This window comes from Lates calcarifer, linkage group LG4 (assembly GCF_001640805.2).
Source record: "Lates calcarifer isolate ASB-BC8 linkage group LG4, TLL_Latcal_v3, whole genome shotgun sequence".
NCBI classification, from domain to species: domain Eukaryota; kingdom Metazoa; phylum Chordata; class Actinopteri; family Centropomidae; genus Lates; species Lates calcarifer.
The window spans coordinates 21,359,057-21,383,304 of NC_066836.1; the positions used below are offsets into that span (position 1 = coordinate 21,359,057).

General features: G+C 39.4%; 1 protein-coding gene across 1 annotated transcript in view; it reads left to right on the forward strand.

The window, feature by feature from the left end:
* Positions 1 to 24,248, forward strand: part of pappa2 (pappalysin 2) — a 67,446-nt gene that overhangs the window by 5,572 nt on the left and 37,626 nt on the right. The window contains 11 exon segments of the mRNA XM_018695897.2: positions 736 to 968; positions 1,822 to 2,019; positions 2,021 to 2,050; positions 2,193 to 2,791; positions 10,737 to 10,885; positions 13,841 to 13,980; positions 14,175 to 14,328; positions 15,094 to 15,286; positions 16,211 to 16,341; positions 22,569 to 22,751; positions 23,751 to 24,054. Coding sequence (XP_018551413.1) covers positions 736 to 968; positions 1,822 to 2,019; positions 2,021 to 2,050; positions 2,193 to 2,791; positions 10,737 to 10,885; positions 13,841 to 13,980; positions 14,175 to 14,328; positions 15,094 to 15,286; positions 16,211 to 16,341; positions 22,569 to 22,751; positions 23,751 to 24,054 — 2,314 coding nt within the window.

Below are 24,248 nucleotides of genomic sequence, written 5' to 3' on the forward strand. Positions count from 1 at the left end.
ATCTGATGTTTAATTGCTGTTGTGGCTTCAGCATTTCATTCGTTACCTGTACATAGAGTGATACTATATATGTGCAATCACGTGTGAAAGTTCAGTAGACGACATATTTAATATAATCTAATTCACTTGATTATACTGTTACGAGGCAAAGCTATAGCGTTTTAACCGCTAACTGAATTACATGCTCAACCATAAAACTGGCTTGCATCCTAAAAATATGCTTGGGGATATTTTGCAGCCGTTGCCCGCCTTACAAAAACACAGACATAAGCATATACACATGCACACACATACAGCTTTGAGGAGGGTGAAGGGGTTCCCTGACCCTTTGCTGTCCCAGTGTTAGACATCTGGGGTGCAGATGTGAATCTGTGTGTGTCTGTTGCAACAGCAGATGGAAACATCACGGCCTTGCCTTGGCTGAGTGAAATACCTCTGTCCTCCTTCCCCTCTCTGTTCTCTCCTGCTGTTTCTGGCTCTGTCTAGTCTCTCTGTCTCTGTCCTGCGCTCTCTATCTGTCTCAGTCTCTCTGTGTGTTTCTCTCTCTCACTCTCTCTCTCTCAGTCCTCCTACGACCACATGACTGCAGTCACTTGGACAGATTGCTTGTTTGTGTGTTTATTTATTCAGTTTCCTGAAGGCAGAGACCATTTGTAAATTAGGAGAGGAGAATATTTCCATGTTTTTCCATCGAAATAATTTATTTTACTTTTCCCCATTTTCCCTGTGCCGTAGGTGTGTTTGACAACTGTTCCCATTCACTGAGCGAGAAGGGCTGGTCTGTTGGCATTCGCACTGTAGAAACTGCCGGCACCAAAGACGCAAGGTTCTACTTTACACTTCGGACAGACCGAGCTGTAAAATCTACCACTGTCTATAGCAACCAGCGATACAGAGTGAATGCTTGGATTCACCTGATGGCCACTTACAACGGCCACAACATGACCCTGTATGTAGATGGAGCTAAGGTGTGTGGTTTTGGTGTATGGTTGAACTTGAGTTCACACTTTGGTTGGGTTTGGTTATTTACCTCTGCTTTACTTTTAGCTTCTTAATCTCTGAGGTGCAATGATAGTACACATTGATCTTCGTCTATTTCCAAGGTCAATTATGGATTTTCACACTTTTAGATGTGAGTCAACCTGTAAGCCAACATGGACACCAGATCCTAAATGTCCTGTGGATTAAATCATTACTGTCACTTGCATTGCATGTCATCAGATCCATTATCATAACGACTGAGCAAACTCGGTTTAGTGCTGACCATGGGATGCGGCTGAAAGCGTAGCAAAAACTAGCAGGTGATCCTTGAGTTGCCGTGTCAAAACTACCTGTCCCCAAGGTCAAGAATGACACCTAAATGTTACTGCTCCTTGTTTCAACATCAAAATTTATTAATGGCAGTTTGCAGATAGGGATTGTAGAACAGTGAGAGCTTATGTAGTTTGTTATCGGTCCACCCTTGGTTTATCAATAATTTGATTTCAGGGGAACAGGTCTGGTGTTTGAAATTAGCACCTGTGAACTATTTGGCATGAATGCATCATGGACATTGACATGGAGGTAGTTGGATTTGGTTTGGCTGTTATAGTATTGACAGCCAGATGAGGAACTTCTCAGGTGAATTCAAATTGCCACACTGACAGCTGTAACTCTAGGGGAACTTAATGCTAACATGTTCTTTTTAAAAATTCTTAAATTAGGACCTTTTCTTTGATTAGACAATGAATTATTAATTATATTCACAACATAATGAAATGAAGAGATTGGTTTCTGCCCGTCTTCTCCTCTCAGCTGTTTCTTCTCTGCTTTTGCTCTTAGGTGGGAGAAAGCAATCTCCAGACAGGGAACCTCTACAGCCCCTTCATGAGGACCTGCAGAACCTTCTTCCTTGGCAGTAACCAATCAGATCAGGGACAGAGCTTCAGGGGCCATATAGGAGGTGTGGTTCTGTGGGGCTACGCTTGCTCTCATGAGGACCTCCTGAAGCGGCCACTTCAAATTGACAAGAGCGAGCCAGGTCATAGCGATGTGGGCTGACTTCTCTAATGTAACTGGCTATGATGAACTAAGATGATTTTATTTTGGTCTCCATCAGCATTACTTATTTAATTGTTATATACTGAAATATTGATGGATTCTACTTCTGACTTTCTTTTATTATTATTATATTTAAAATTTCTGACTTTTAGGTGGAAGAGCTATGGGCTCCATATAAAGTTGGCCTCCATCCGACCATTATCACCACCCCTGTCCCTGAGCAAGAACTTGTCTCCTCATTCCTGCCACCACCCTGCGGCCTGACACCCTGTGACAACACTGACATCATCTTGGGCTACAACAACAACTGGCAGCTCCGTGCCCCCAAGCGAATTCGATACCGCATCGTCAACCTCTCCACTGATGATGGTGGGAACCCCACCGTGTCGGAAGCCCAGATCCAGTTGCAACACCAGGCTCTGATTGAGGCCTTTCGCCCCTACAACATCACCCTAGATCTGAGTGTACACACCGTCAAAAACTCCAGCCTCCAGCAAAGGTTTATCCTCAGCAACTGTCGAATTGGAAAGATTGGGAATCGCCAGTGTGACCCCGAGTGTGACCATCCAAGAACGGGCCATGATGGAGGGGACTGCCTCCGACTGGGGCCCTGCTACAACTGGAAGAGACAGGATGGGGTTTGTAACATGGAGTGCAACAGTATACACTATGACTACGATGATGGAGACTGCTGTGACCCGGAGGTCACCGATGTCCTCAAGACCTGCTTTGATCCCGAGTCCCCTGACAGGTGAATGTGAACAGTCGACTGTCATATCCTTCTCATCCCTTTGCTGTTCTGAGTTTCTCTTTTTAACAGAGAAAGTGGTTTCAGTCACTAATTGTTTCCATTCCCAAAGTGTAGTTTGTCAGTTGCTGTCAAGCTACTGTCAATAAAATTTATCACTCTCTCTAAATTTTTCACTTTAAAGGCCCATCAGGAAATTAAGGAATTATGCCCATTGAGCCACTGGAAGAATTTAGTGCTAACATTTTTGCAGGAAGCGTTGAGTTTCAGCAACACTAGCTTTACTGTGATCCAAAAAATGACAAAATGGAAGCGACTGAAATTAATTAGTGAATATAGACAATCTCAGAGCAGCAGAGGATTGAGTGTGACATTACTAAGTTGTTGCATTGATAGACTTAGTGCTGTTTACTGAATCGGTCAAGATAACAGTTGAGTTTGCGTTAATCGAGGAGCAGGGGAATTAGGAATTAACTGACTTCTTTTCAGGTGGAGGTTGTTGCTGGTTACAAACATTTCACTGACTAGACTATATATCCATTTGTATTAAGACAGCAGGACAATATAAAGGGTGACATTGTAGAAACATAATAGAGAAAGTACCAGGGCGTTTATGTTTCGAGCCAATAAGGACAGCATGTTTTTCCAGAGGCTTATTTGTGGGCATTAATGGCCATAAATAAGACTTACTTCTCCCCACTTCTCCCACACTGCAATGCTTCAGCAGGGCTGTGCAATGAAAAGCTCAACATGCTACATGTACAAATTGGTGCTCTCACTTTCCCCAGTGGTTTTAGAGAGAGCTCTGTGAAGTAGGGATGGTGGGCTAAGAGGCCAAAGTACACACTTATTTTTACTAAACAACTCAAGCGGCAGCCCGCTGCCTTCCATTTAGTCTGACAGACAGGCTCATGCAGAGTTCCAAATAGCTTGCATGAAGTCTCGCCATGAGGTCGTCGGCCCAGGTTCTTAAAGACTCTATCCTTAATCCAAATTGTAACCACAAGCTTTAGACTGGGCCACTGGAAAACAGAACATGGGAATTGGAGCAATTTTTTAAAAATGACAGATTTAGCACTTGATGCCTGGAGATGACAGACTGTGACAGCTTAACACAAGGATGTATTAATGTTTGTTTTTTTTTTGTTTTTTTTACAGTAGAAATTTTTTTTTTTCCAGCTCTGGTCAAATAGATCTCGCTTTACCAATACACAGGATTTTTTTTTACAGCTCCTTGCTGCAACAATCAAAATCACAACTGCTGTAACTTGTGTAACAAATTTCCATCGTAATATGCCTGAAAGACTCAGTGGGTGTATTACTAATGATGTACTACATCTCTGTATCTTAATTAACATCATCATTTTGATGATAAACTTCATGACATATTTATGTAATAGTTATGATTGGCAACATATATATGGCTTATGTCAATTAGAGGCAAGGCTATAGCAGTAGAGTCAAAATCCACAAAGGTATAAATGCAATTTCAAAGCCTTCTCCACTGCTAGGAATAGATTTCATGATATAGATATCATGGAAGAAATACTAAGTTTTATTATTTATATTAATATCAATATTTGTTAGCCTAGAAGTGATCAAATTTAAATGTACCGAGTCTGCAGTCAGTCTAGAAAGTGTATTAGTTTTTAAATGGTAGAATGTGAACTCCCCTCAGGTCACTAAATACCCCTGATTCCCTGTACAGGACCTGATTGTCCTCAGTGGTAGCTCTGATTAGATGTTAGTTCTGTAAGATAAACTGTTGTGTTACTGTTGTGTATCTATTCACTTCATCACATCCCTTTATGAGTGACTCGCCATAATGACTTATAGCTGCTGTAATATGAGTAAAAGAAGAAAAAGCTTAACATATGCTTACAAATGTGTCATTATTGGCAGATCACTAGACACATAGGGACAATGTTTGTTAATAAAAATACTGAACATGCCCACTGTTCAATGATTAAATGATCGATTACCAATTACAGCATAATTTTAATTCTGACCAATCAGAACTTGGTATCAATCCCTCTGTCCAAGTTACAATTTCAAATTAATATAAGTGGCTACGTGTTATGTCATACAAACTTAAACAAGCTGTAAGAGGGGCCTCTATCACTTTTAATTCTTAGCATCCTTTAGGTTTGCCTTGTCTCTGCTTTTTGCTTAGGTAGTAGCAGTAGCCTAAAGCTTATCAGATCATGCTTCTGATCACCTCACAACAGGTTTATTAGCCTGGAGTAACCTGGAGTGTATTGCACCTCCACTTTACTTACTTGAAAACACAATGTGCCCGTGAACAAGGCACTTAACCTTCCACATTTTCAGTGTGCAACAAAGACAAGTTTAAGTGGACAGCTGCCAGTGGCAAACAGAAGGAGATTGTTGCTCCCTGGTTTAAATTTGTGCAGCTGTGTGAATGTGAAACAAGCTGCTGCTGGAAAAGAAACATGGTGCTTGGTTGATTTTCCCTGGAAGACACAGGTTAAGGCTAGGTAAAAGTTAAAAACAAAACAAAACAAAAAAAATGTTGGCTTGTATGTGTGTGGTCTCATTACTTGGCTGCACGAAAGGGATTCTTCAACTGTGTCATAAGTAAATGTTAATTTATGCTCTGTCATGAGCTGTCCTGCTACATCTCACACAGGAAGAAAAGATTTGGTTGGGCACCCTACTCTGTTTTTTATCACAAACTGAATAACAACCACTGTTAGGGGTCTGGTCAATTACATCAAAATTGTTATTTATCAAGTGATTTATTCTAGATTTAATTTGATGGTTATTACAAAGAATATTCAAAGACCAAATGAAAGCATATCTGCCACACTCACCTTTGGGTAATAATTGGAATCAGTTTTAGTTTGATATATGTCAAGGAATTGGAGAATTAGAATGTTGTTTTTGATGTTGTGAGGACAGTTTTATAAATCATGGCTCTGGATTTCTGGATTTTTTTTGCATGACACACTTAATAAATAAGGCCTCTGCTGTTGAGTTTTTGAAAGCTAAACTCCAAAGTCACAGTATGTGTGTGCACTTACGCAGTGATGTAACCCTTGCAGTGAATCTTGCCAGAGTTCCTGTCTATAAGCTCCTGACCCTCCATTAAAAACAACATGAACAGCCAATACACAGGAGACCGGAGTGTCGTAAAAACTGGGCCCAGTGGACTAACAGTAGTGCAGGTCCTCTGGAAAGGTTCTCACCCCAGCTTGTTGAAAATGTTTATGTGTGTGAGTGCTTTGACATACCTGCATGCATCCCAACTTGCAAATTTCTCAGGCAGGGAGAGAGAATTAATGTGAGGATGACATTTCGCTGGCATTTGTGGAGCACTGAACTCTTTTTATGTTGGGGTCTGGGTTTTTGATACCCCTCACCCCCCCTCTTCTTTTTAAGTTCTTGGCTAGGTATTCTGATTGCAGGACCCTATATGTGTGCAGCTGCTGCAGACCAGTGCAGGGCCAGAGGTTTTTAGAAGCCAGCTGCTGTCACGACACAAGTTTGTTGTGGAGAGCCAGTTCTAGAGCGATGGGCAGGTACACTGCAGATTCTGGCAGCACAGTAAAGAAAAGGGAGCGGGGGGGGGAAAGACAGGGAGAGAGAGAGAGAGGCATGGGTGGATAGGGAGTGATGGAGTGGTGTGGGACATCATGTCCATTTATGCTGAGACACATGTCCAGGATTTGCTAACATTTTTTGGTTTGCAAATCCTGGACGGTGCACTTCTGTGGAAGGAGCTCCAGGCACCTCCCCTGAAAGAACAATCCTGCTCCGACCTTGTTTGATGCTTTATGTGCATGTGAATCTCACACATAAAGTTGTTATTTTAGATCAAGTTTAATTCTGGTCAAACTGCATTGCAGTCACATTTTATTTACTAATAAAACAGGTGCTGCACTGTTCCCCAGATGGTCAATACAGCTCTACATCTGACTGACATTTCTGATTCAGTCCTTTCTCACGAGTGATCTGTTGATGTTGTCAGCCTTATGCCTGCCCTACACTGTCTATGGCAGTGAGCGTGTGGAACAGCATGCCAGCTTGAAAGGGCTGTAATATTGTAATTGTCTGTCTGTGAAGATTCTCAGTCATCCAGGTCACGGTAGTCTTAAGTGCTAAGATTGAAGGCAAGACAGATGGTTTGAGAGAGTAAGGTTAGGGTTAGGGTTAATAAAAGAGGCCATCTATGTCCACCTGGAACGTCCATCTCTAAACAGAGGTGGTGGCTTATGACACCATCTTTCAGCCACTTACAGTGCAGTCCTGAGATCCTTACCCAGGAGGTTTAACCCCTATTCACATCTTGAGGCATGTGACCCTAATGACTCACATAATGTCAAGGTGGGGAAACGACTAACCAACGAGTCACACCTGATCCCATGTGACCCTAACAACTCGCATAATGACCGGGTGGGTCAACAACACCCATAATCACCCCTGGAGTTTAAATACCTGGGAATTTTAAGAACTGAAGGAGCTTGTTAGTCCTAGTACTCTAACAGACAATCCTAATGTAAAAAAAAGACCTAGCAGCTTATTTATTGTTAGGTGACCTCTAACAGCTGTAGTAATTAAGACGTAGTATAAAGAGCGACAAAGTCCACATTAAGAGGAGGTGTGGGTGGATAGATCTTCCTGCAAAACACAGGACTTTGGCACAGAAAGCCACTGTTCATTTCCTGTTTGAAACCAATAGTCAGTGTTGTTTATTCTAACCAACTTCGGTATTTTAACCCAAACCACAATCTTCTCTTAAACCTAACCAACTTGTTTTTTTTCTAAATCCAACCGAACCATTACTGTTCCATAAGCTTGACTAGGTGGAGATGCACACATGGCTTGTGTCAGAGGGTAGTGACAAATGAGTTTATTTTCACTTTTACTGTTTACTGATTGGTGGTCATAAGGCTATCTCAGATAATGTTGGCTGGAATCACTGGACTATCCAATGAAGAGGACATAGATGCTAACAATGAACTGTAAATAATAAACTCTGATATAGTATCATCCAAGAATATCTTTCCACATAGCGGAGATGCATGGTGGATAGGCTATTGTGAACAAGACTTTTTTGAAACATCATCTGTCAGTTCTATTGTAGTATGAAATGCTCCTTGGCCTTGGACGTAATGCTGGTTTTGGATACTGTTAGTTAGCTGGACATATTAATGATTCCATCTTGTCAGAGCAGAAAAACCACTGTGTAATCCATTACTTACATCTTTGCTCTTATGATTTTGATTCTTGGAAAGGTTTAAAAATGAGTATTGCTCTTACCACAGCCCCATGCATTCTGCTTCAACTTACAAAGAAAGTCTTTCTTTGACAGGCCTGCGTTGCCTACTGACTGTCTATTGTGTTCACCTGACTGATATGCCTCTTCAAATCTGAAACATATGAAAACAATGCAGCTTCAACTAGTGGGGCTTGTTGTGGCTGACTGCTTCTCAGTCGTGTGCTCCTGCATTGAAGAACCTTCTGCTCATGCAATAAAAGTAACTGTTAGCATGTTTTTAAGTGCTGGTGTCTTCTGCTAGTATTGTTCTCATTAAGACCGGAGGAGACTGTTTGGCTTACAGATGCTATAGTTTATGATATTTAGTTTATGTCAATAAATTACACAGTAAAAAGCAAGGCACATACAATATGTACAAATTATTAATAAGTACACATTATTGCTCCTGGTGTAGTATTTTCAGAGTCTGTCTTCTGTTTCTTCAGGGTTCAAGTAACTGACTTGTCACCAACAATATTTAAAATGGACACAGATCCACAGTTTTACATGGTGACAGTACTAGTGCTGACTCTGCCGTTGATTCATGCAGTGTTTGACTTGCCCTCAAATGGTAATTTTGTTAACTCATAACCAGGGTTTTCACTTCAATCATGTAGAGCCATTTATATTTTGCCAGGTTGGCTTTAGACTTCCACCGAGGCATCCTCTGAGTCTCAGAAGTTTGAGAGTCAACTCTTTAGTGGTCAACATTCTGTCATTTGTAATTGCTCAGCCTAGGGTGATGGATACTGCATGCAGCCTCAGCTGAACTCATGTAGTGAGAGCAGGGTTTCCCTGAAGCATCTTAAATCTTAAACCTTATTTAGTCAGGCAAAGTGCCTGAGAAAACACATTCTTATTTACAGTACTACACATGTACTCAGGGAGGGATTGCATTAGGAGGAGGATTACACACACGCAGAGCTCTTGGCTGATGAGCAACACCTTTGGACCAATTTGGAGGTGAAGTGTCTCACTTAATGGTACATTGAGAGAAACGTATGAGTGGATAGGGATTACTGCCTTCTTATTTCATTCATCTAGATTTTTCCCAGCTGAAAGCTAAGATCTTATTGTCACAAGCTCACCTGTCTATCCCTCAAGCTATTGGAAGAGTTTAAGCAGCACTGAGCCAAATCTGAAGAGTTTTTTAAATGAGCAATTATATAAATTATATTTCTAATGAAAAAAGGAGCACTTTTAAGCCTTTTGAGATTGAAACATGGATATTAATAAAATTTGCCTTACAGCTGAGCTTGATCAAAAGCATAAACTCCAATCATCCAAATACACTTGAAGTAACTGAGGTAAAGTTTAAAGTATGGCTTAGTAATTTTAACGAAGTTAGCCCCACAGCTGAAATTGATCAATCACATAAAACCTTAATTCCCTGCTTGAGAAATACAACATGAAACAATAATCCATTACGTTATAATCACAGAAAAACACTTAAATCCAGTGCTTTGCCCGTGTGAGATGAAAGAAAGCAAGACTTCACAAACAAAATTATGTATGATTCATACATTTAACATAATGTATTTTTATAAGTATTGACCTAATGCTATACTGATGCACCAGTGGAAGACTGATTAGCATTGATATTTATTACCATATAAGGCAGATGTGAAGAAGCACATACACAAATAGTCACACACAGAGACAGACAGATTTTTTTCATTAAACAGCTGTGATGCTCCAGAAACCATAGGAGGCTGAGCTAAAAGCCTGAACTGTCTGGCATGTGAGCATCGGGCAGTTGGTGAGACCCCAATACAAGGCTCTCAGACCGAGTAGGGCCTAATGGTGATAGGTTCTAAAACTTTCCAGCTATAAAAGCAAAAGAGAGAAATGACACGTGACATCACTGCAGCCGAGGCAAAACGAAATTGGCTTCACACATCAAAGTGCATCCAGGGTAATTTATCACAGTCAGAAAGAGAGAGGTGGGGGATGCTTGTGGTGAGCTGCAGGGGGCAGTGGTTTGAAGTAGCCTGACCAATTCAAACAGTTCTGATATGAAGTTACAGGCCAGAGGCTGATGCTGAAACAAACTGTTGCTGAAGATGCCGTACACTGAGTATCACAGGGTCCCTGAATCCACTCACAGCATTACCTTGAGCAGAAATTATGTCCTCATGCTTAAAGGTATTTTGGAAGATACACTTGTTTGCCATCATGCCTTAGGTTAAAGGAGATTTAATCTCTCTGCGAACAATAGAGGTTGGCCCAAGATGCTTTTAGCCTAGCTTAGCACAAAAGCTTGTCGCACACTTTTTCCAACACTAATCTACCTCATTGTAATATTAACACATTGTAGCTTATATACAGGACTGTGCTTAAAGTATAGTCAACTTAAAGATGTGGTTAAAATCGAACCAAACATCAAACAACTTAAACCACACAGTGTAACAGGTGCAATGAAACAAGGAGGAGATTGTAGAGCATGATGGCATGATGAACAAAGGAGTTCTTAAGCCTGTTGGTCCTACACTTGGGCAGGAGCAGTCTTTCACTGAACAGGCTCCTCTGGTTGCTGATGACGGTGTGCAGAGGGTGGCTGGCATTGTCCATAATATCCAGCAGTTTGTCTAGTGTCCTCATCTCTGCCACCGTCACACCTTTGCCTAAATTGATGATGAATGTGTTCTCTTCTTTCTACTTATGCAGGGCTTATATGAGTGTAAAAGAGCTAAAGGAGGAGCTACACCTGAGCAGCACCGACACACTTAATGTATTCTTTGCCAGCAACTCAGTACGCGAAGAGCTGGCAGGAGCTGCAACCTGGCCATGGGCAAAGGAAGCGCTTACCCACCAAGGTGAGTAGATTTACATCAAACTATATTACATATACATGTCAGAAAGTTACTCCTTCACTTTTCTTGCTTATGTTTGTATTGTACTGTGTCCATTTTCTTATTTTTCCTCCCCTTTCTTTCTTCTTTGCTTCATTTCCAGTTCTACCATTCTTATTTTCCCTTTGTCCTTCTTCTACGCCCTGTCTCCTTCTCTGTCTCTTTTTTCTTTTAATCCACCCATTCTTCTCTGTCTTTGCCCTCCATCCTTTGGTGTCTAATTTGGCAGTATCCAAATGAGATGGGGAGAGCAATTGAAACTGGCAGGGATTTTCCCAGCACATTGCCTCTTCCAGTCATTAGGCCCCTTTTCACTGGGGAAGGCTAATCAACCCAACAACAACCAAACAAACAAATGGCAGTGGTACTTTGTGGGCTCTGTAGCACTGTTGCCACCCATGCCCGCTTGCCAGTTGTTGTTTATTTATGTAGGCTATGCAATTTTCTCTTTTTGTGCCAGCTCAAAGTATTGACTGTTCAAAAGTAGGAGACAGTAGATGTTTTTTGAGTTTTTATTAAGTTGCACTAGAGGTTATGGTGTGCTTGAATTAAGAATTGCTGAAAAAGGTTGTTTGTTCTTTTTCACCACCAGTTTTGTAGTATGTAAGTTAAAGAAGTGGCACATTCAGCAATGAAAGTTTTGTCTCGTTTTATTCACCTGTAAACTAGTAATGAAAGGGTTAGTTGATTGATTTTAAAACTGAATTATATTAGTAAGTCATTAACATTTATATGTCAGTTTTCCGGGGGATTTTCTGCTTATTTAATTTAGATGATCAGGAATTTAATACTTACGCATAACTGGTTGATTCAATGAAAATAATTGTTAGCTGTAGCCTAATAAGCAAAACCCAGGTGAAGGTTTATGTCCACAATACACACTCAGATTTAGCTAGCGCAAATTAATGTCAGCTGTTTTCCCAAGATATTTAGTTTTCAAAATTACTTAGAAAACAACAACAACTTCAAAATGCTCACACAGCACAATTAAAACAAAACAGCTGCACCGTGACTCAATTGATATTTGCACCAAAACTCAGCAGATGAATAAATTGTCACCATGGATTTTGACCCCTTATTTCTGTTTTTAAATGTCATATCTACGCAGATGTCTAAGTGTTTATAACTACTTTAATGGAAAAGAGGAGAAACGATTCTTTGCCAAATCATATTGTTTAATATTAGTGTATTTGCTCACGCCACCACTGGAGGAGCTGGACACCCCAGGCAAGGGTTTAACTGGTTTTATTGTGTCCAGCAGAGGGAGGTACCTTAGCTTAAGGCAGAGCTTTTGCTCTAAAAAGAATGACAAATAACTAATAATTATATGATTTAATATGTTATTGTTCTGTTGATTTATGGGCTTGAGATAACTATTGATTAGTGTAAACACAGGGTCTTACTTTGATGCTGCCAGTCATATTGTCCGAGTAGATGAATTAAACCCCTGAATTCAATTCTCTACTGGATGTCTCCCACATGACATTTGTTTCAGTTTCTCAGCATCTGTGCCTGTTTAAAAGAGTTAGTGGATGACAGGTCAACTCTGGAAGCCCCTGTTTTTAAGTGTCTGGATATTTAATGTCTTCATTGTTCGATGTCTTCACCACTGAACATACTGTTTCTAATTAGAAAACCAATAACTGTGATGTCTGGTCTTGATTCTGTGATTATCAGCATGCTGCAGAAAACCTGTATCACCACTTAAAGGCCATTTTTGTAAGCATTCAAAAATGAATGCATTCAAATCTGCCAAAAATACATTATCTTGCCCTGTTAAAAAACATTTTCAAAGTTCGATATGTCATATGCCACATGAAAAAAATAAAAATAAATGGCTTGTACCTGATATACCTTAATATCCTGCTAACTAATGGACTGACCAACAAACAGGACTGAAAACATAACCTTCTTAGCCCAAGTCAGTAAACAAAGAATGCAAACATAGAAACATCAGCCTGCACGTTAAAGAAATGTTTGAGGAAAGAAAATTTTCCTAGTCCTGTTAACCATTCATGATCAGGTAGAATGCCTGATTCTGCCTGCCTACAACCCACGGTGTGTTAACTGTGGATCACCCAGAGTATATTACTTTTAATACAATAGCTACTTATAATATGAAATATATGTAGCATAGAATATTAAGCTGCATCTTAAACAGCAACTCATGCAGTCTAATAGTAATCTATTATAATATTGGTAATCGTTAATCAAATGAGAGAGTTATTATATTATAATGTACCTTTACAATGTTAAGGCACTTTTCTCCGCTGTCTTTCAGTAATTTTGTAATTTTGATTTATTACCTAATCTTCCTCAGTGGTTGTGATATTTCTTTTAGTACATTTTCAGTGGCATGGGCCGGCACCAAGGCCATGCAATTTTTTTGTACATGGAAGTGGTGGTAGCTATTATTAGACAAAATAGTAGCTATAACGTCTCAGCAGAGTACTCTTACATATTCAAAGCAGGCACAAATGGCCCTTATCCACTCATAGCCACTCTGCTGAATCCTCTGTCTGTCTTTGGTTTAAAGTGTTAAAGTTTTATTTCAGTCCATTCTAATTGAAATATCAGTGTAAAGTCTTTTTTTATTTGTTGGTCTGTTTCTCTTTTGGAAATTGCAGCTGTAGTAGATGGTAGATAGTAAAACTGGAGCTGGATAGACACATAGCTAGTAGTTAAAATCTGGACTTTCACAACAAGTCTTGCTGTGTTTTGGATCTTATGAAACAATCCTACATGTGTGATAGATCTGACAATGGTGTCTGCAAGATAAGTGTAACAGTCTTAACTCACAAATCTTTTTTTAGCCACCAGGTATATATTTACCATGTACTGACCTATCAAAAGAAACCAAAAAATCTGGAGAGTAACAATAATATAAACAGTATTATGAATATTACTTCTTATTGCCAGGTGGGATGGTGCTGAATCCTTCCTACTTTGGTACAATGGGCCACCTCAACACCATGATCCATGAGATGGGACACATCTTTGGCCTGTATCATGTCTTCAAAGGAGTGAGCGAGCGGGACTCCTGTGATGACCCATGTCAGGTAAGACTATAAAAATGTGCTTTTCTTGATGATGCGTATTATGTTTTTGAATCACTGTGCAGGAAGATATTTCTCATGTAAAGCTTTATATACTGAACAGAAAAGTACTACCTGCTGTTTATTATTCTCTTTTATACATTTGAACATCTAAAATGTTCTCTGTTTGCCAGTAGCTCTGTCTCATGTACTTTCAGGAGATCACTCCATCCATGGAGACAGGAGACCTATGTGCTGACACTGCACCAACACCCAAATCCAAAGCCTGTAACGATCCTGGAGCTGTTAACGATACCTGTGGAGTCACCACGTACCAGGACACACCTTACAGCAATTACATGAGCTACACAGGTCCAGCGGATGAACATTCTCAACTTTGCGTACTTATAATTAACAGCAAGCGTAATACTGGCATGTTGAAAATAACTACTGAGTCACATAGGAAGCCAATTACATGGCATTAGAATGTACTCTGCACAAAATTAGACTAGCAATGATAGTAGACTTGAAAAAGACAAATTGTGTAATGCCCCACCACATAATTAGAAACAGTTTTTTTTTTTTTTTTGCGAAAGACAAAAGTCCATAGGGATACAAAGACATGTTTCATGGTATTTGTATTACACTGCCACACAAATCAAAAGCAAGTAATAAGACTTTTCTTATATAGTTCATACAAATGGGCACGTTTATTTATATGGCACAATTCAAATTACTTAATGAATTAAAAACATAAAAAAATATATAATATAATAATAGTAATGATTTTTCTTACAAGACAGTGTTAAAATGAGTTATTTAGTATTTATTATGACTGTATTCACATAGTGTTATCATGCTTTCAACCTGTTAGGGAATAGCTTATTTTCACATCTGAATGCACCTGCACCTACATTATCCATGATTGGTTTAGCCTTTTCTATTCAAAATAAGTCTTAAACTATTCGACCTGAATATAAAGTTATTAAGCATTGCTGTTGTGTTCACAGGGTGCTAGCTCACCTTCCTTATTTCTACCATTAACCATTGTCATTAACACTGCATTTAGATGAAGGATAGTGCTTGAACCTGATCCATGATGGTAACTGGGTTATTTCTTTCATTGCATCTTATCAGATGACAACTGCACAAACCATTTCACTCCCAACCAAGTTGCTAGGATGCACTGTTATCTTGACTTGGTCTACCAGAAGTGGCTGACGAACCGCCAACCGGCCCCCATCCCTATGGCTCCCATAGAAACTGACCAGAGCTCAGATTCTGTCTCTATCTATTGGCTGCCACCTATGAGGGGACCACTTTATCAAAGGTACAATTGCATGGGTTTTTAATGGGTTCTTGTGTTTAAGTTTTGTCTCCTCATCTGAGAGGTAATTCTACCATGATGTTGACTCTAACTATGAACAATGAATGTGTAAAATCTTTTAAAAAATAATTTGAGAACTTCCATGATAGAGGCACTCATAAGCAAGACAGGGATGTGTCTTTAGCAACTATCAGACACCTGCAGTGCACAAGTAATGAATAATTGCAGTTGCAGTAAGTGAGGACACTGCTGGTAATACAGTATATGTCGCCTAAGTCCCAACATATACACTATTTTTCCATAGGAAGAAGGCCATGATGGGCCTGAGCTTTCTGAGAATATAGTGTGTTTAGTTGCTCATCATCAGCTTGTGAAAATAAACATTTGTCACCAGAAAGTTTCCCCATGGACTGCAAGGTGGTATACTAGAGACAGATATAACAACATATATGAAAAGCCTGCTGACTGAAAACATAATCACACTGCTTATGAGTGTAATGCCTGGTTATACCTTCCAGTAGCCTTTTAATTGGTCTTGTTTATGTTTTGCTTTACTGGTAGCACTAGAAATAATCCGGGCACTCACACTTCCAGACTTTATGAGTGGACTAAGATTACCTAAACAATAAATGATTGACCCATGTGTAATGGATCATGGTATTGTCAACATATGCAATTGTATTCCAATTTGGACAGAAGAGTGCTGCATTTCTGAGCCTGATTTGGAGCTTTCGAATTGAGATCAGGTCTTGTTGGCCCATTGTACCGTGGGTTTCTTTTAGCTTTCTTGCTTTGTCCAGATTAAAAAAACAAAGCAAGTTGTTCAACATAATTGAAGTTCTGGTCTTAAAAGAGACATATTTACCTTGTTGATAAATGACAGACTATTTCATAATCAGCCACTCTTTTTGTTTTCTTTTGTCCTAGCTCCTCATCCCACGTGTCTGTCAACTGTGGAGACTGTGAGAAAGATGGCGTTTTCCACCAGTACGCCTATGAGGCCACTTCACCTCGTATCTGTGACACATCAGGCTATTGGACACCTGAGGAGGCAGTTGGTCAGTCAAAAATTGCTCTGTGTGTGTGTGGATAAATATTTATCTGTTACAGTAGCCTTGTACTTGTTGCAACAATCATAGAGAATTTTCTACTTATACTGATACTGAGTGCACCCCTTTTTCAAATCAGTGTGAATATAGACTAAATAAGAGAGATTGTTTGGGCTGCACGTAAAGCCGCAACTAAATTACCAACAGATTTTACCAATAGATTTTCACTATTAGAATTTACTAAAATAAATAATGGCCAAGTTGAAATTAAAATCAGCAGTGGTGAGGAGGCTAGTTATTGTTTTTATTCATCTTTCTCTCTTCTCTTCCCTCACTGCAATTATTGACAAGGAGGAAAGTGGCGGTTTCAGGTTTGAGTTTGTGTCCTTGAGTTCTACTTCTGTCTCTTGTTTCTACAGAGCAGATCAACCCTTTCCCCTCCAAATCCTCCAAATGCACGCACACACACACACACACACACCACACACACACACACACACACACACACACATCTCTTCCCTGTAAATTTCAGGTGCGTGCAAGGCTAATGGCTCCTGGAAGGGGAAAAAGCAGAAAATCATTAAATGATAATTGCCCTCAGCTACAGAGCTCCTTCTGTCTCTGTCTTGTTTTAGCCAAAGCGAGAACAAGGATTATCAGGCAAAGTGTCTGCTCTGGGTAATGTTTGGGAGCTGGTCAAATACTGAACCTCTGTCATAAACAAAAGAACAGAGGAACAGAAGAAACAGAAGAAAGTGTATCTTGTAGTACTCTACTTTGAAACATTACACTTCATCACTACGCACATGGTCCTTGTTATTCCAATCAAAATTTCGAGAGAACCCCAGGTTTCCTTTGACATGACATGTAGGGTGAGGGGAAAGAAACAAGAAAGAAAAAAAAGAACACAAGGACACAAACATAAAAGCAAATAGAAAGAAAAGAGAAAAAGAATCAAAGAAAGACAAATACAGAAAGAAAGAACAAATAAATGTACAAACACAATAGCACTTTCCTTTTCTTCAGTGGAAACTCTATCCAAATATGTGGAAATCCTCTGCTGGAATTTATGCTTTGAAAACAAGCGGCGAGGAGGAACAGGGGGGATTACGGCTCCCTCTCTTTCGCTGCGGGATCATAATGATGATAAAGAGTCAATTACAGTCTTACTCTAAACAGTGGTATTCACATAGCTGAGGAGACAGCCAGTCTGCTGGATTCCCTGGCTCCTTTTTCACTCTTTCCCACTTCTAAAGACAGTGATGCACGGGGTCACTTTGTCAGCCAGTGAAGATGGGCAGTAGTGCCTTCAACAGGGAAAGGAAGAGGGGAAATTGGACAAATTCAACGCGGATATCATTGCTGGTAAAACATGAGTTTAATGGCAAAACACCATTAGCTTGAATAGTTGGCAAAATTGTCTGTTTACATCTCCTCAGAATGTTGCTTGTGCCAACATTGACTGGTTTGAGTCAGTTTTCAGGCTGAGGGAAAACACCAAACTGTTTCAAGAGTCTGTCCTCCTGTTGAGAGGGATTTAAACTGGTTTATGTGCTGCATCAAGCATTAATGTAGGTTATAATTTAAAATGAGAACATTTAAAGAAGGCTTTTAAAGGGGTGTTGTGTTCATAGTATTTCAGTTTGCAGAGTGCAGAGAGAGGGAATTAAAGGTGGTAAATTCCAGACCTGAATGGGTGCATGAAAAGAAAAGAAAATCTCATTTCTAATAATAATCATGATAATAATCTATGTAAAGTAAGTAATATAGAGGAAGAAATAACATGTATGATATTAAACAAACAAAAGCATTAAATATAGCAAGTACAATCTGAAAATGAAAGGTAGGCTGAGTTTGCCAGAAAACCGAAAATAATACGGCAAAACTTAAACTAAACATTAAGCTCATTATTACAGAACTGTGTCACAAAAATGCATTAATTAGAGAGAGAAAGAAAGAAAGAGAATTGCCTCATCACATATAATTGTGGATGTGCAAGAATCTAAAATATAGATAGACAATGTAATGCAGTAATACAGTAATTAGATAACACACATTGTGATCTGTGGTAGAAGTGGCTGATCATGTGCCAGTAGAGTATTTTCAGATTTATGAACATGTTTTAACAGCCGTGCTTTACAGTTTGCACCCTCGTGGTGCCAAATCCTGCCTCTGATCTTACTGAATGTCCCATAAGCTGTTTATATAAGCATACGAACTTCGGAGTAAAGTCAACTTGCTCCACATAGGCAGCTAGTTTCAGTTCTCTTTCAGTATTGGAGGAACTTCAGTATTTCTCCAGCCTACAAAAACATTAAACTAAAGTTTTAATACAAGATCTAAGATTCTGTAAATGTTGAATATCTAACTACCTGAATAAATGCTACACCTACTTAGAGGCTAATCTTGACATAATTTGCCTGGCATTCTTGGCTTTTGGTGATCCTCTTCACATGGCTGATCATAGTGGGTGTGAAATATGTAACGCCTCATCAACATACTGATTTTATTTGACTTTCACCTGGGACACAGCTGATAAAAACACTACCTTAATGTGATTGCATTGTGTTAATCACTAACAGTGTAACAATCAACAACTAATTTTGTCCTGGTGTAATGGTATTACAACTGCATTTTTGAATGTGGGCCATACTTAAAGCAAGAGGCCATGACTCAAATCAGTCACTATGACATGTGGACAAGACAGAAGAGAGGAATGCAACTTAAACTTCAGGAAAAAACACCCCCGAGATGTAATTTATTAAGACTTCATTAGGGCTGTGTGGGTCTAGTTTGATCAGATTTGATTGACATTGGCATTTCCCTGGCAACATAAGGAAACCATCCTACTGTGATCATATTCAAATATTGATGTATGCACAGAAATACATGTCATTACCTTTTTCAGCTGAGTCTCACTATTTCAAACCAGCGAGGTGCATAAACAAAAAAATGAAATGACCAAAATTATCCTAATAATATTGTGTGTTCCTGTAATATCCCATTGTTTCTGATAAGAAGTTGATCTTAGAGTTATACCAGCCATGTGATATGTGATAAATATTTTGAATAAAATATATTCACAGATTTATCAGCTTTAATTAAATATACATTAGATAGATAGCATGTCTGAGTTACCCTTCACTATCCACATCTGACACAAAGATAAATGAGAAATGACCTCACATTACATTCACACAGCTTCTATCTTTCATCACTTGGCGTGCCTCTGTTTACCTTGCATGAATTCCCACATGCTGAAAAATCTGCACATAAGGTGAAAATGACAGACTGTGCTTCAGACTGTGTGTATGTGTATGGGTGTATGATTCTTTCCTGGGAAAGTTCTTTTCCTGAACTTTTATTCAGGTTCATGAATATGTTGAGTTTCTTGCCCCATTTTTAAGTGCTGTTTGTCAGTAACACAGATATTCACAAACTGAACTGAAATTAAATTGCATTTTTGTCTCCTACAGCATAAACATCTGCTCTGTAAGTCACGTATCCTGTGTTCTTCAAATACATGTCATTACCTTACCAACGAAGGGGAGGAAGGACCTGCTTGGTTTCATGATGAGACCCCAATAGTTTTGCATGAATGTGACAGTTAGGTATCCATCGATATAGACGCAGACTGTGTTTGAATACAGCCAATCAAATCTTACATAAATGGAATAAATGGTCAGACTGAGCCAAACAGCAGCCTGCTACACAACACAAAAGACACAGTCTCTTTATAATAACCCACGTTAGCTTTACCGACAAAACCCCCCTCTTATCTAATTTACAAACACAAACACGTCTTGCCTGGACCTAGCCTCTGAAACAAGCAATTCAGTGACCGGGGAGAAGCGTACTAGTGATTTCAGTTTCCAGGCTACATGCCAAATTAGCTGCTCAGCTGCAGCATATTAAACTACATGTATTCATACCTGCAGATGTCACTTCAGTCACTGGTGTGGTCCTTACTCTTACCATACCACACACACAGTCTTCTGTGTAGCATGTAGCTATGGAACATTGTTTTGTTTTTCTTGTTCCCTACATAGCCATAACACTGGCATAATTGCAGCTGCTGTCAATCAGGAGCCCTCTCTAGCCATCTGAGACAAAAAGAGGCATTTCTTAAATATCCCAGAGGACTGCTTTTCCTCCTGTTAATAATACAAAACTATTAACAATGCTTTTAAAGAAAACACAGTGGGCTATATTTATCTTTTCAAACTTAATTTTTATGCACTTTTATGCACAAGTGTGTTTTTTGTGTCTTCGCCTGTTTGGTTATTCCTGGCATCAGATGAATGTTTGTGCTTATATGGGACAGAGGGAGAGAGAGAGAGGCACGATTGAGCCTGTTTAAGGTGATTAGGCAGGACAGTGAAATTTTGGTGCTCATTTTTGCATTTGCTTCAATACCTGCCCAGACTACCTTTTATCTCAACCACAGATACAGAGCATTTTTGATGGCTTTACTTGGCAAAGGCACACACACACAGATTACTCCAAAATCACACTTATGTCAAGTGTGGCCTCTGTCCATCTGCTACACCTTTTCCCATCTACTACAGATTGACATGTGCATCAAAATACATCATGAGATTGAGAAATATTACTAACAGTGTCACCTACATGAGTGTAATTATGTGACTTGTGACATCAGTGCTGTTCTTTGTGAGTGGGCTGCCCTCAGCAACTTTTTTGTGTAGCTGATTGAAACACCTTTATTCATAACACATCAACAGGAATAATGTTTTTTTCATCTACAGTCTCTGATTTGAGAGCGAAGCTGTGGGTAATTTTACACATGGATAGTACAGCAGCATGACTTATTAATTATTTTAATCTCCAGACACAGCCACACAATCAGGATCTATTAGTAGGCTAAATACTGCTCTGCGATTTTCTAAACATTGGACTGGAAAGCTGTTACTGACAGATTCCAAGTTTAACAGTAACATGGCTGTCCTCAGTATGGAGTCCTGAGCTCCATCACATCTGTCAGGGCATTTTTGTTAAAAGCAAAAGTCCAAAATCAAAGTCAAAATATTCGTCCTGTCATGTGAAAATGATTATTACAGTCAGTTTTCCATTATGCTACTTGCAGTAATGTTAATAAATATTTGCAGTTGTGGCTTATACTCACAGAGGCCTATCCATATAACAAGTAACACCACAGAGTGATCCATCCTGAAACAAATAAGACACGTAAGCCAGAATATTTTTGAAACAAGTTCTCACAAGTGAGGTCCCTTTTGAATCTCAGCAGAATGCAGCATGGGTCCAGTTTGTAAACCTGTAGATGCCCAGACCAGTTCTTTATCATCATTAAATCAATCCCAAATCTGACACGACCAGTTAATGTAAGACCTGACCCATAATTGAATATAGATACAGAGCTGGTGCTGGACAATGAAAGCTAAAGCTTTGTGTTCAGGATACACAACAGTACACAACAGCAAGAGGTAACAGATGATAAAAATAAATAACATACCTCCATGCATGTAGAGGCAGAAGCACCCTCTATAATTTCAGTGGATCATGTTCACTTGTTTTCCCCTCTGCTCAGTACCAGCTCCATGGAATATGTGCACACTCACACCTCTCCAAAATCCTGCTTTACACACAGCTGGCACAGCATGGATGCCTTCATTAATTATTTAAATCTTTTCATGAGACACTGGGATTTAATGTTATTTGACTTTGTACGTTTTCTAAATAGTAAATTTTTTTCCATTGGATGAATAAGGACTGATATTTTTCATGTATAATTCTGTATGTGTACTGTACATAAGTAAGTGTTTTCAAATGTGCATATGAAGAGAAGCACTGCAGAGTTTTTAATTCATTTGACTGTAATTGTTTGCACCACTATATCCAGCCCTGCCAATACTCCAGTAGCTGCTACACCAACAAACATAAGCTGCCTGTTAATTCTACTTTGATAGCATATTTGGTGCAATTTATATTCATTTTGGGGGTTTTGTGTGTTTTTTGGAACTTGGATTTGTGTGTGGACAGTATGTGTGTGTTTGCATCTGTGCCCTATTCCAAGAAAACAGACTCCAAAGACATTATTTTACACTTCAAAAAGGGAAAACTAGATGTGATTTTAGTTGGACTTTATGAATGTTAATGATAGACTGCAGTGATTATCTACTATCTATGAATGTGGAAACTGAGAGCTCCTGCAATATCATTAATACAAACGTGTCTCTCTGTGTGATGTCTAAACCCAGGCCCACCTGATGTGGAGCAGCCCTGTGATCCTAGTCTCCAGGCGTGGAGTCCTGAGCTCAGCCTTTATGACACTAATGTGACATCACCTTGCCCAGACACAGAGGGCTGCACCCTAACACTGAGATTCCTCCACCCCATTGTCCCACATGCACTCACCCTCTGGGTCACTTACATATCTTCCAGTAAGTACCACTCCATAATATCACAAGAACTCAACATTGTTTCCACAGCATATACAACAACAACAGAATGAAAAAAAAAGAAAATGACAAGATTACCATCCTTCTTTTCTAAGTGATCCAATAGCACTAGAGGTTACATTTCTAATATTTGACCTTTTTAAAGGATGTTCAGTTATAGACAAAGCAGAGTTGGTGACTGTTTAGCCTGCAACAGGTGTCAGGGCATCCCACTGCACTGTAGAGATGACTCCTGTCAGAGCCACAGAATCAGATTCCTAGCTTATCCAGCCAAAAGTTAACAGATACAGATTGATGGCTTTGTCTTGCAAGCTCAAGAGTTTTTAACGCTTTTATCATTTCCAAGGCTGTTAGTAGCAAGCAACCAAAAAAGACAAAAAACATAATTGGAATCTACATGTATCCAGTAAGCTATGAAACGCAAGTGAGCACTGAGTATTTTCTGACATCAGGCAGTTCTCGACCACCTTCTCTGACCTGAAATTGTGATGTAAAAATTTTAAAAGTGAGTAAGAGTTTTTTCTAAGCCCACATGAAAGACCTAAACAAACCATTCCTATGGTTTTCTGTGAGAAAAGAAGAATTGGAACCATCTGGAAAAGGTAGAGGGACTAATACTTGACAACTTGAAGTTTTTAAGTACAAAGTCCCTAATCTTTAAAGTTTCTTTTCTTTTCTTTTCTTTTTTTTTTTTTTTTTAGCTAATCAGAATGTTTTTTTAGGACACTTGCAAATAGTTTGTACTGATTTTCTGGCTTGATCAACCAGCCATGTTGTGCTGTCTTTTAGTGTATAACACTTTGCTGCAAGTTTCTTGGCCAGAAAATACAGCCCTGCTACTCAACAAAGTTGCATTTGATACATAATAAAAGACATAGAGATGATAGCAAAAGATTTGGGGAAGTGAGCAACAACACTTTCAAGATGACTGAATTAACAGATTACATATTTATCTAATCTGTCTCTAATATCCTCTTCCAGACAACCCAGCCATAGCCAATATAGAGCTTATAACAGATACAGGGAAAAGCACTCATCTTGGACCCCAGCATGTCTTCTGTGATATGCCCCTCACCTTGCGCCTCGACACCCACAATGCTGCCATCTCCGCCATAAAACTCTGCACCTTCGATGAGAAGCTGGAGATTGATGCAGCCATGTTGTCTTCAGGCCCTGGCAGCCCTTTGTGCTCTGGCTGCCAGCCTGTGCTGTACTGGATTCATCGGCAGCCACCCTTCACCGACAAACCCCCATCACCTCAGACTCAGCAGACATTCACTGACAGGTAAATGCTATCAGGTGTTTGTAGAGACAAAATCACTCATTTACTTACTTTCATTAGGTTTTAGTTAAGGTTACTTTGGAGGCATGTTTTTAGTGTTATTTTGCAGTACAAGCAAATTTCATTGACTTACTAATGTGGTTATAGAGGCGTTCTTTGTTCATAAATCAGGCAAGGATTTGCTATGCAGGAGGCAA